This window comes from Oryx dammah, unplaced genomic scaffold (assembly GCF_014754425.2).
Source record: "Oryx dammah isolate SB20612 unplaced genomic scaffold, SCBI_Odam_1.1 HiC_scaffold_26, whole genome shotgun sequence".
Classification (NCBI taxonomy): Eukaryota; Metazoa; Chordata; class Mammalia; order Artiodactyla; family Bovidae; genus Oryx; species Oryx dammah.
In genome coordinates, this window is record NW_024070210.1 from 79,602,222 (window position 1) to 79,614,412 (window position 12,191).

Here is a 12,191-nt window from a genome sequence, read left to right on the forward strand (position 1 = left end):
CAAACAAAAAAGTTCAAGAAGTGCCAGAAATGTGAAGGGGGCACCAGGAAGGGAACAGAAGAGTTGTGAAAGAAGTGAATGAGTAGATGGAGGCAACTACATGAAAGATTCAGAAACCTAACTGCCCAGTCCAGTCCACCCCTTTCCTCCTGAGATGGCCAAGCCACTTTCAGTGACACTGACTTTCCTAACCCACAGCTGAGAATGAGGGGATGTTACCTGTCCTGAGAAAACACTCAGTTCAGGGGGCAAGGATGGGTCTCTCCCAGCTTCCAGGTTAAAGGTGGTTAAAGGTTAAACCTTTAACCTTTTCCCCAATACCAGCTTGTGGCAAAGGTTAAACCTTTAACCTTTTCCCCAATACCAGCTTGTGGCTGGGCACAGTACAGGGCAGGGCTATACTGCTGGCAGTCTCCAGGACCGCTGTACCCAAGCAAGGACTAAAGCCATTGATCTTCCAGAGACAAGGTGGTTCAAAGAAACCCTTAAAATGGGGTGGGGTGGGGAGTGACACAAACAGGAAAAAAAAAAAAAAACACTTGTTTGATGGGAGAGTTTTCAGGCTTTTTTTTTTTTTTTCCCCTTGTTTTCCAAGTTTGTCATTAGTTCATTCCTCTGGTCTGGTCTCTCCATCTCTCCCACACGAGTTCGTACTCTTTTTTTTTTTTTTGGTTGTGTGTGTGTTTCAGTTTTTTTTAAAAGAACTTTGGATTTGCCGTTGGTGGGCGCTGGTCCCAGAGGCTGGATCCCCACGTGGCAGGGCTGGGACAAGGGGCAGGCCCACGGCTGCTGAGAGGATCTCTGTGTTTAAAGCCTTTGAGGATAAGTTAACTGCAGTTCCCAGGGTGCAGGGTGGGGGTTGGCAGAGGGGTTCCTGGTGGCGACTTCGCCTGGAGTCCAGGCCGCAGGGGCTCCCGTCCGGTGAGGCAGGCGGGCTGTGAGGAGAGTAAGCCGGGGCACCTCTCCCTGCTCACCTCCAGTTTGGTTAGAGTTTCGTGGGCTCCCTGCCCATCTCAGGCTTCAGCCTTGGGAGCCAGCTGAGTATTTGGGAGGAGTTTGTGAGCCGTATGGTACTCTAGCCGAGGGGGGTAGGGAAAAGAAGGGGCAATGGCAGAGTTTATTTTCCTTCCCCTTCTTTGTCTTGGGTTTTCTTGTTTTCCTTCCTTTTTTTTCTTTTGGCGTTTTCTCAGTCAGTGGAACAGCATGGTTATAGGAGTTGGAGGGGTGACTGGGAATTCAGTAGGAAAGAGGAAGATGAAACCAAGGAGAGATTTTGTGCCTGGTGGGCAGGCAGATGTTAATGGATAATCAAGATGGGAAGATGGGTGTGTGCGCCCGTGGAGACCAAGGGGCAAGAATTTGCGAAGGATCGGCGTGTCGGCGGGGGTGGGGGAGGAGGCAGGATTCTGCTGGAGGTGAGGTGTGAAGCCCACTGGGGGTGGGAACTGAGATTCCCGTGAGGTGGGCGGGGCCGGGGGTGAAGGATTTGAGCTCCCCACACACCCCTTGGAGTAAGAGACCTAAGGCCCTCCCTTCCCCCACATCTTGGTTTATCTGTTTATAAAGCTAGAAGTGTAGAGGTAGTAGTCGTTTTGGGGTTGGAGTCCGTGTGAGGTAATCTTGCTTCCTCTTTGGCAAAAGCCACCGCAGCCGTGGCGGCAGTGGCAGCGTTGGTGGCCGTGCCAGGTGGGCCCCCCGGGGGCGGGGCCGCCTTGCGCCTGTGGGCCGAGGAGCGCAGGTGCGAGGCTAGGGCCTCTCGCCCGCTCAGCAGCACCTCACATGCCAGGCAGTGGTAGGTACAGACGGGCACCCGCAGCGGGGGGGGCACGGAGCCCCCAGAGCCCCGCCCAAAGAAGCAGAAGGATCTCTGGTGAGCAGTGGCCGGGGCCTCCCCGTCAAATGCCATCTTGCACTGGCGGCACAGGTAGCGGTGGGTCACATCCACGGTGGAGATGCCAGGGCTGCCCGTCAGCAGCTCATCGGCCTCCCCAGCCTCCCCCTCCTTGGGAGCAGGCAGCTCGGGTGGCTTCGGAGGCGCTGTGGCTGTGGGCTCGGGGGCCTGGGGCGGTGGCTGGAGGAGGGCGTTGGGGAGCAGTCCGATGAGGGTCTGAGGTATCACCGGGTTCATGGGGAACAGCCCCTTCTTCATGCCATAGAGCTGCTGGAAGTAGGCTCCCGGCAGCTGGGGGCCAAAGACTGCTGGCGGTGTGGCACCCCCTGCAGGAGGCAATGGGAAAGGCAGGAACTGGCCCCCCAGCAGGGCTGGGACAGTAGCCTTCAATGCTTTGAGGTTCTTGAGGGCGTCAGCAGAGGAGTTGGTGGGGGCTGCGACTGGCTTTCGCTCACCAGAGACCTTGTCCCCAGAGGGTTCGGGGGGTGGGCCTGGGGCAGAGTCAGTGGTGCCTGCTGGAGAGGGGTTGGTTTGGTCAGGAACTGGTCTCTGAGGTAAAGGGCAGCCTGGGCCAGCAGTCTGGACCACTGTGGTAGCAGGTAGGACCGAAGTGGCGAGGCCAAGGAGGCCTGAGGAGGCTGCAGGGCCTAGGAAGATGAAGAGTGTTGATCAGCCACCTCCCGGCACCACCATCCTGCCTGCTGGAGACGACCTCCTGCACACTCAGGCCTTCCACCACCTAGCCTCCATGCTCCCTTCCCTCCCGCACCAGTAGGAAACACAGGGAGGCCCAGGATGAGACTGGAGGCAGAGGAGTCAGGAAGGAACAGGAAGAACACCCCATTAGAGGGAGATGCCCTCTGAAGCCCAGCTCCTCCCAAGCTCTCACTCACCTGAACTGAAAGGAGCTAGGCTGCCCAGTGGGGGCTGGGCCAGAGCTGGGCCAGACAAGAGGACCGGGGCCAGGCGAGGCAGGGCCGGGGCAGCCCCAAGGGGCACAGAGGCAGGTGCGGTGGCGGGCGGAACCTTGGGAGCTGGGGGTGCCTCAGGTGCCGGTGCCAAGTCGTAACACTTGCTTTCACTCTTCAGCTGGGCTCGGACTGCCTCCTTAAGCTTGGCCAGGTGCTGGCGGGAAAAGAGATGGCCTCGGCAGGAGACATAGAAGTCATATTTGACGTCACAGTAGGGGCAGTCAGTGCGCTGGGCTGCCAAGGGGCTCTCACTGCTGCCCCCAGCCCCACCAACTGCTGCCCCTTGGAGCTTGGCCTTCTTCTCCTTGGCGCGAGCATTCTGGAACCAGACCTGGATGACTCTCTTGGGCAGCCCGATCTCCTCGCCCAGCACCTCACACTCCTGCATGGTTGGGGTGCGGTAGGCCTCATAGCAGGCTTTCATGATCTTCAGCTGCAGGCTGCTCATCTGGGTCCTATAGCGCCGCTGCCCCATCCCATCTGGAACTCCACCCCCACCTCCTGGGCCCCCACTGGTCCCTCCAGCCCCAGGGGACTCTGGTTCGGCCAGACTGGAAGCTGATGAGTCACTTAAATCCCCTGCTGATGGACTGCAGGCCTCACTCTCTGGAGAAGCTTTTGATGGCTCCTCCGGGCCCTCATCCTCACCGGGTGGAGGGGGAGCTGGGAGAGGTACAGGTGGCTCTGGTGTCAGAGCGGGGGCCTCTTTCCCAGGTGGCAGGAAAGGCAGGGGCCCGGCAGCTGGGGTGACCGGGGGGTAGGGAAGAGCAGGCGCATCCCTCTTAGGGGCCTCCCTCCCAGCCCCATCATCTGCCTTGCCCAGCAAGACGCTGAACTTGGGGAAGGGTGCAGGGCTGGGTGTAGCAGGGGGCTTGACTGCTGGACTGGGCACTCCCCCAGGGGTGCTTCGAAACTGGCCCTTGCGCTCCCGCGCCCTGGTGTTCTGGAACCAGACCTGCACCACGCGCTTCTTGAGCCCCACCTCCTCGGAGATGCAGTCGAGCATCTTGCGTGTGGGATTGGAGTCCTGCATATACCAGCGGTACAGGATCTCCAGCTGCTCGGGCAGGATGGTGGTGCGCAGGCGCTTGTCCCTGGGGGGCTCGCCCTCCCCACCCACCCCCGCTTCACTGCCCGTGGGGGACAGGCTACCGTCCTCGTGCTTCCGTTTGAGGGGTGGCCCTGGCACTGGCGGAGTGCCTGCCACCAGGGGGTTTCGCTCCCCAAACACCAGCATGGGCAGGTCTAGGAGGTGGGGGGCAGCGCTGGGCTGCACAGGTGGCAGGAAGTGGAGCCGGCGGTGGTTGGCCAGGAGGTCCTGGTTGGGGAAAGACAGGGCGCACTGGTCACAGGTATGGACTGGGGAAGGCGAGGGAGGGGCCCTGCCTTCGGGCTCTTTGCCCTCTAGCATCATGGCCTCTGCCTGGCCCAGCTCCTCCCTGTCTGAGGGTTCCGGTGGTGGGCCCTCAGGCCCTGCTGGGGGCTCCGGGCCCTGTTCCTCCTCCGCGACATCTTCTGCCTCTTCCTCTTCTTCCCCTCTCTCTACCTCTTCCTCCTCCTCCTCAGCAGGCTGGTCGTCATAGCATTTCTTGAGGTGCCGCACCAAGTCAAAAACACAGGAGAAGGTGGCGTGGCAGCGCCTGCAGCCAGAGGTTCCCCCGGTGCCTCCTCCACTGGGTGCAGGCCCACCATCACTGGCATTTTTACGAGCTTTCTGGCGGGCGTTCTGGAACCACACCACCACCACACGGCTAGCCAGACCCAAGAGGCTTGCGAGCCGCTCCACCTCGCCATCCTTGGGGTAGGCGCTGGTCTCAAAGAAAGACTGCAGGGCTTGGGTCTGAAACTCTGTGAACTTGGTTCTGGAGAAGCGGCGGCCTGCAGGCACCAGGGGAGGAAGATTCCCTCTGGCGCTTTCATCCTCCTCTGGGGGCCAGCGTCCTCCGGCCCGGCCTCGTTCCTCAGGGGGACGGGCCCCCCCTGCCTCAGGCTCTGGGACCAGGAAAGGTGGGCCCAGTTGGGGAGCAGGGGAATCCAGGGGCCCATCGGGCGGTTTGGGGGACTCTGCAGGGGGCGGGTAGAGGCTATCATAGCTCTTGCGAAACTGAGCAGCGTATCGGCTCAGGGCCTCAAAGGGCAGAAAGCGGCGGTGCACATGCTCCTCATGTGTCTTGAGGATAAGCATATTGGAGAAGAGTTTCCCACAGGCCCTGCAGGCCAACTTGTCCCCGCCCCCCAGGGCCTCTGGGGGGGGTGGGGTTGGGGGTGGGGGCACAGCCTGCTTTCCTTCATTGTACTGGATCACCAGCTCAAACCCGAAGTTTTCTAGAAGGGCTTTGGCTGCGGTGCGGGCTGCCTCGTTGGGTGTTGGGTGTGGGGGAGAAGGGGGCCCTGCCTCAGCCCCCTCTTCTGTCGTAGGGGGCCGCTCCCACTCTTGCTCGGCCAGCTCAGCCTTCGGAGGTGGGGGTGGGGGAGGAGGGGCGGCCGCCGGCAGGGACAGCAGGGGTGCAGGCCCAGCCAGTGCTAGCTTGGGCCCTACCTTGAGGTCATGGAGGTAGAAGGGCAGGAGCAGCTGCTGCTGCTGGAGCTTAAGCAGTGACTCAGGCATGAGAGGGAAGGGGGGCAGGACTGGGGGGGTGAAGAGCGGGGCTGGGAATCGGTGCAGGTCCAGGGGAGGCGGGGGAGGGGACAGGAAGGGCAGTCCAGATAGGAAGCCGCCAGGCTCAGGGCCCTTCTTCTCAGGGCCTGCCTCCCCCTCAGTCTCGCCTTCCTTGGGCTCTTCGGGGCCTCGCTCTGGCCCCTCGGCCTTGGCGTCGCTCTTGGCTCCCCTGGAGCGAGTCTGGTGCAGGACGGAGCGCATGTGGATCTCCAGGGTGGAGCTCTGGTTGTAGGAGACGCGGCAGACCGTGCACTTGAAGGGCTTGTCTGTGGCGGCAGCGGTGGCAGGCGTGGCGCCAGCTTCTCGTGCTGGGCCGGAGGGGTCAATGGCGGCCTTCTTCATCTTGTGCAGGTGGGAGACCGAGTTATAATGGACCAGGAGAATGTTCTTCTGCGTGAAGGACTCCTTACACACAGTGCACTTGTAGGGCCGAGCAGGGTCGAGGAACTTGTCCAGGGCAAAGTTGGTGGTCTTCCGATAGGTCAGAGGGTGTCGAGAGTCAGCTGGAGTGGGCTCTGCAGGGCGGGGCTCCCCACCAGCCCCCTCCTCCTCCTCAGCCATGGTGGGTGGAGGCGCTACTTCCTCAGCTTGGGCATCAGGACGAGGGGCTGGAGACTGGGCTGGAGATGGGGGCTGGTCAGGGCTTCCCGTGGGCTTGTCTGGGGCATCGACTGAGGGTGGGGGAGGCTCAGGAAGAGGATCGGGACTGGCTTCTGGGGTCAGGTGAGGGCCATCTAGGGGAGAGAGAAGGGGGCGCAGTGAGAAGGGAACCATTTCTGAGTCAGACCCCACCCACTTAACATCTAGGGTAACTCCTCCTGGCTTCGGGCTTCCCAGGTGGCACTAGTGGTAAAGAGCCCGCCTGCTGGTGCAGGAGACATAAGAGACGTGGGTTCGATCCCTGGGTTGGGAAGATCCTCTGGAGGAGGGCCTGGCAACCCACTCCAGTATTCTTGCCTGGAGAATCCCCATGGACAGAGGAGCCCGGCGGGCTACAGTCCCTGGGGTCTCAGAGAGTCGGACACGACTGAAGGGGCTTAGCACACGTGGTCCCTGCTCAGTTGTCTTCAGATCTACTTTGTTCAAGGAACCCAGGTCCCCTGTCCTGCCACCTTGGGAGGTCTGCCATCCAATCCTTACCTGTGGTGTGTGCTCTGCTGGGCACAGGCTCCGGTGCGGGAGAGGGGGGCTCTGGGCCGTCTCCCAGAGGGCTTAGAGCAGGCCCGGGCAGCACTTTGGTCGTCAAGGTCATCTCTACAGTTGTGGCCTGAGATGGAAGAGCGGTCAGTGACTTCCCCCCACTGGCCCTCTACTCCAGACCCCCCGGCTCCACGCCTGGTCGTGCCCAGCGTAGCTCCGGGCTCCTCTAACTTCCCACCTAACCCCTGGCTGCGGCCTCTGCTGTCCTACAGCCTCAGCCGTGCCTGCAGTGGAAGCCAGCTCCTCGCACGCCTCAGTGGTGCTTCCTCACCAGCGGGCAGAGGCTGCCGGACAGGTTCAGCCCCCAGGTTGCCTCCAGCTCTCGACTCCTGTCAGAGCCACTGCCTTCAGCACACACTCCCAGCCACACAGCCACTGGCCCCTGCCCCCCGGACTCACCACAAGCAGCAGCCTCTCCACACACTCGGGCACCACGTTGTGGAGGTGGCTGAGGTGGAAGTGCAGGGCAGGCCGGCCCACCAGCTGCTCCTGGCATAGCGGGCACCGGAACGTGGGCTGCACCGCGTGCTGGGAGAGCGCGTGAGCCCTCACCTGCTCGGACTCTGGGCTCAGGAAGCTGCAGTATGGACAGCAGAATGCCTGGGGGCACACAGGTGGGGTGTCAGGGACGGGGGCCCCCACCACCTCTGGGCCCTGGGGTTTGTGGACTTGGCCAGGTCCCCACTCCTGATGGAGGAGGAGCCCCAGTCCTGAAAGCTGACTCCACCCTCGCTTCCCTCCTGCGGGAACAAAGGCCCAGGCTGGACTGCCCTCGCCTGCCTTCCTCAGCCTGCCCTCAGCTCTGGCCTCCTCCATCCCGGCTCCCCTCTCCCCCCATCTCTGCTGCCTACTCAGGTCTCTAGCTGACACAGGGTCCTGTCCCTACCCCTCTGGTTTAGTTTTCTTTTCTTACCTGCCCCCACCCTGCCTGTATCTGCTCCATGAAATGGCCCCCCCTCCCCTCTGGCACTTCCTGGACCCCACAGGCTCCCTGCCCGCTCTGCAGCGGGCGCTCCCTACCTGTCTGCTCAGAAGCCGCCTCATTCTCCCTCAGAGACTCAGCAGCTCCCACTTTCTCCGCCTGCCTTTTTCTCCCCTTCCCTTTCTAATGTAAACAAACACAACAGCTCCCCCAGCGGCCCAGGAGAATTCTGGCCTGGCGTGGCTGGCACATTCCTGCCCACACCTCCAGAGGGTGGGGCAGAGAGGCCCCTCTGCTTCGGCCTTTGTCACCTGACTGCCTGACCTCCAGCCTGCATTTCTGTCTTCCCAGCTCACTTCCTCCCGTTGCCAGTGCCATTGGTCCGGGACCGCACGTCAGGGAGGGAATGGCCAGAATGGAAGGGTATCCAGATGCTCAGCTTAATGCGCTCAGGCCTGGGAGTGGACATCTCGAAGTCAGGGTGCAAGGGAGCCGAGGACATATGCCGTGACTGCAGCGTCTGCAGTCTTAACACACGGTGTATGCGGTCCAGTGTGGAGAGCTGGGAGGCAGGGGGTGGCACCTCAAGACCAGAGGCTGGGGATCCCACCAGAGTCAACCTAAATTACCCTTGGGCCCTGCCTAGGTCAGGCATCCTAGGCAGAGCTTGCTGTCCGGATCACCTGGGTCAATGGGCCAGTTTCTGCCCCAGGAAGGAGGTGCCAGGACAGCGCCAACCAGCGCTCTCTAGGAGGTGAACTTCACACCTCAACTTTTTGCTCCCAACAGAAATAAAGAGCTGGGCAGCAGCTAGTTTTATTTTTGCCTTTCTCTTTTCACTTCTTTACTTCTTCCCTCCCTCCATCTACTTCCAGTCTTTCCTCCCCTCAATAGAGTTTCTTTCCTCACCTTTCCCTCAAATTCCCACCATCGCTTCCTGTTTGTTATCTCCCTTGTGCTCCACCCCTCAGGGTCAACTGTGCTCACATCTGTAACCAGACCTGGGTGCGCAATTGTTGTATTCAGAGTGACATGAGTCACAAGCATGACAAAATTAAGTCTACCTTTGGTCTGAAATCCCTTGTCTGTAAAGATCTACAGTTCAGCCTTTAGAGTGTGAGCAGATCTCAGTAAAATCAGAGCCCCCCCCCCAGCTCTTCCCCGTTACCCCAGTTCTGACCGTGGTCTGGCTGGTACTGTCTCCAGGAGGGCCAGTCTTGTTCTCTGCCTCTTCAGAAACTGAAGATGAAAAGAGAGACTCAGAGACTGTGACAGCCCTCCCTCTTCCTTTCACAGACCCCAGGCCCTTAAAATGGTCTGATTTGTAGCGCAGGGCTTGCAAGGTAGAGGGTGGGCCCTGGAGAAAGGGAGGAAGAGCGGAAAACTACAGAACTGCACTCGTGCAGGGAGCGGGGCTTGGCAGGGCTGACCCCAGGCTGGCGGGATGGCCAGAGGGCGGAAGCACCCAGCTCTCTGTGGCCCCGCCTCCCTTCCCTCTGATGAGCCGTTTCTTTTGATCATGGTAGCTCCTTCAGCACAGAAGGCCTTGCTAGGTGTCTGTATTACCAAGAGGTTCCATGAGCACCTCAGAATGTATGAGAATTGTGGGGTGGGGGTGGGGGGTGATGGTGGTGAGGAGGACAAGAGATGGAGGGAAAATGGACCAGATGAGCAACTCACCCAACTGTTCTGTCTTATTCTGGGCATCTTTCTCAGGGGTGGGTGGCCCAGCTAAGAGGGTGACAGGAGTCTTCCCTGTGTAGGATGAAGGGAGAGTCAATTTAAAAGGATGAAGCACTACAGAAGGGAAGAAAAAGGGGCAGAGGAAGCAGGACAAGCAGCCAGGCAATGAAGGAGAAGATGGGTAGATAAATCAGTAGGCAGGAGAAGACAAAAAAACTGCTGAAAAGAAATAGAGTCCGAGGGGCAAAATTACAGTGCTAGGACTGGTCACTGTTGTTTTAGTCCTTAAGTTGTAGCCTATTCTTTTGCGACTCCTTGAACTTGACTGCCAGACTCCTCTGTCCATGGGATTTCCCAGGTAAGAATACTGGAATGGATTGCCATTTCCTTCTGCAGGGCCCAAGAAGTCTTTGTGAGTCTAGCCCCGACACTTAAAAGATGAGGGAACAAGCCCAGCAGTAGACAGGAACAAGACCAAACTCGGCTCCCTGTCTTGACTGATCCTGGAAGCAAGGGAGCCCAGAAATGTAGTGAGAGGCACCAAAGTGGGGAGGTGAGGTTGAAGAGAAGCAGCTGCGGTGAGTAGGAGGCGGCAGGTCTGGCTGGGAAAGGAGATTACCACTCAAGCAAGAATTGACAGATGTGTAGGAATTTATTTTCAGTGGCGGCCTAATTAAAGTGTTAAAGTTCCTTAACTCCATTCAGCCCTGCGCCAGAATCGTTAGCTATTGATCTGGGCCCCTCCGGCACTTAACTCCAGCCAGTGTATTGGCAATTCAATTAGCACCAGTCAATGCTGCCTGTTCCTGGTTCTTGCTGCCTGTGCCCTCACCCTCACCCACCACCGGCCCCTGCAAAGCCCGATGCCTGTGCCCACGTCTCATAGTCCCTTTCAGGCTCTTCTGCACTCCCTGGATCAGTGGTACCTGGAAGGCTGTTCCCAGTCTCTCTGGTACAACCTCAGCTGCCTAAGGGGGGCCCTAAGCCCAGCCTTGGGGCTGAAGAGCTCCTCAGAGACAGGAAGAGGCTGGGGAGCTCATCAGGAGCATCCCATCCTGCTGCCTTCGGGCCATGCCCCCGGCTCCCACCTCCTCTGACAAGTCTTGGCCCAGCCCAAAGCTGTCTATTGTTTTTCTGTTCTTCTCCCTTCTCCTTCCTAACCAGCTCCTGCCACCCCACCCCCAAACCCCCAGCACTGCCAGCACGCCGGTCACTACTCAGACTCACTGGGTGGTTCCTCCTCACCTCCCTCCCTGCTCTATTTCTCCACACCACAAAATCTCTGCTCTTCTCTTCCTTCTCCTCCAGTAGCCTCTCATCCCCACTTCCCTCGGCTGCCCCAGTGTCCCTGAAAGCCAGTTAAGCACCCTTCACAGCACCCTTCCACTTGCTCTGCACTGCACACAGACCTGTTTCTCGTGCCTGTGTCACTCTCTCCTGGGCACCCCGCTCCCGCCCGGGCCTCCCTTCCCTTCCTCCCCTGTCCCCTCTTCCTTACCGTGAGGCCGGAGCTGCCCATGGCTGAAGCTGAGGATGCTCTGAAGAGCCGGGAGCCCCTCATCAGCCGCGGGGCCGCTCTGTAGCAGCTGCAGGCGCCGCTGGGCCTGGGCGTCTCGGTGGGCAGGTGCCCGCAGGTGCTGCAGCACCGCGAGGCGGGAGGGCGTCTCCCAGGCGCACAGCAGGCAGCGGAACAGCCCCAGTTCTGGCCCCGCGGTCGCGGTCCCCTCCATCTCCAGCAGAAACTGAAAGCATGGAAAGAGGCTGCTCAGGCCCAGAAGGACGGACACCCCCGAGTCCAGGGGGCTCCTCTGCTTCCCCCAGGGGAGCCTGACCAGCAGCAGCACCCCCACGTCCCTTCCTCCCTCTTGAGCCCTTTTCTTTCCTTTGGCCACCTTAGTTGCTCCCCCGCCTCCCTTTCTTCCTCCCACCAATCCTGGATTTCCTCCTAGTGCACGAATAGAATCGGTTCTGTCTTCTTGAACTTCTGGTGACGAGATGGACTGAGCAGACACAAGAACCCTCCCACCTAGTCCCAAACACCAGAAAAGCTGAATAAAGTACTGGAGTCACATGGTCAGGATCCACCATCCTTGTTCTCTTTCTCCACCTCTGACTCCAAACAGCTTTCACCCTGGTGCCTGGGCCTTTTTCTCCAATCCCGCCCCCTGGGCTTTTGCATCACTCTCTCACTCTGCATCTCCTCACTCCATCCCAGTCCCCTTTCCTCCTCTCTCCCCCGCAGGCTCTGCGCAGTGTCCTTCAGATTCCAGACCTTCCTGCCCCACTCTCACCTTATAGATCTGGCTGTTCTCTTCATGGGCCGCCCCCCGGGCATGCAGCCGCATCTTCTCCTTGCTGTTGGACTCAAAGTCACAGATGTTGCAGCGCAGGTGCAAGGTGGGGACAGAGCCGTAAGGAGCCCCATCTCCCAGAGGCACTGGGGAGGGGGTGCCCATGGCCCCACCCCCCTCCCTCAGGTGGGCTGCCAGCTGGTACTTCTGAGCATGTTTGTCGGTCTTGAGGTGGAGCTGGAAGTTGGCCTTGAGCTGGGTGCCATAGCAGCAGAGCTTGCAGCGGTGGGTGTCACCGGCCACCTCCTTCCACTCGGCCTCCGGGAGGCTCCGGCCCATGCTGCAGTGGTAGAGCAGCAGCTCCAGGCTGTCTGTGCTGAAGGCCTGGCACACCAGGCAGCGGAACACCTTCAGGGACGGGCTGTCGTCTGGGGGCGGTGAGGTGGGCAGCCCTTCAGACAAGGCTCCCAGGAGCTGACTCTGAGGCAGGTGGGTGTCTGGGGAAGGGCTTCCAGGGGCTAGGGAACAGAAACAGGTTAGTGACCCCGGGAAAGAATGGGGCAGGATGGGCTTG

General features: G+C 60.0%; 1 protein-coding gene across 1 annotated transcript in view; it reads right to left on the reverse strand.

Moving 5' to 3' along the window:
* Positions 1-584: 584 nt before the first annotated feature.
* Positions 585-12,191, reverse strand: part of ZFHX2 (zinc finger homeobox 2) — a 28,530-nt gene continuing 16,923 nt past the window's right edge. The window contains exons 2-9 of the mRNA XM_040227279.1: positions 11,618-12,135; positions 10,825-11,068; positions 9,324-9,398; positions 8,824-8,882; positions 7,121-7,321; positions 6,662-6,788; positions 2,785-6,255; positions 585-2,538 (exon numbers count right to left, since the gene is read on the reverse strand). Coding sequence (XP_040083213.1) covers positions 1,559-2,538; positions 2,785-6,255; positions 6,662-6,788; positions 7,121-7,321; positions 8,824-8,882; positions 9,324-9,398; positions 10,825-11,068; positions 11,618-12,135 — 5,675 coding nt within the window. The 3' untranslated portion in view covers positions 585-1,558. The remainder of the gene's footprint in view (positions 2,539-2,784; positions 6,256-6,661; positions 6,789-7,120; positions 7,322-8,823; positions 8,883-9,323; positions 9,399-10,824; positions 11,069-11,617; positions 12,136-12,191) is intronic.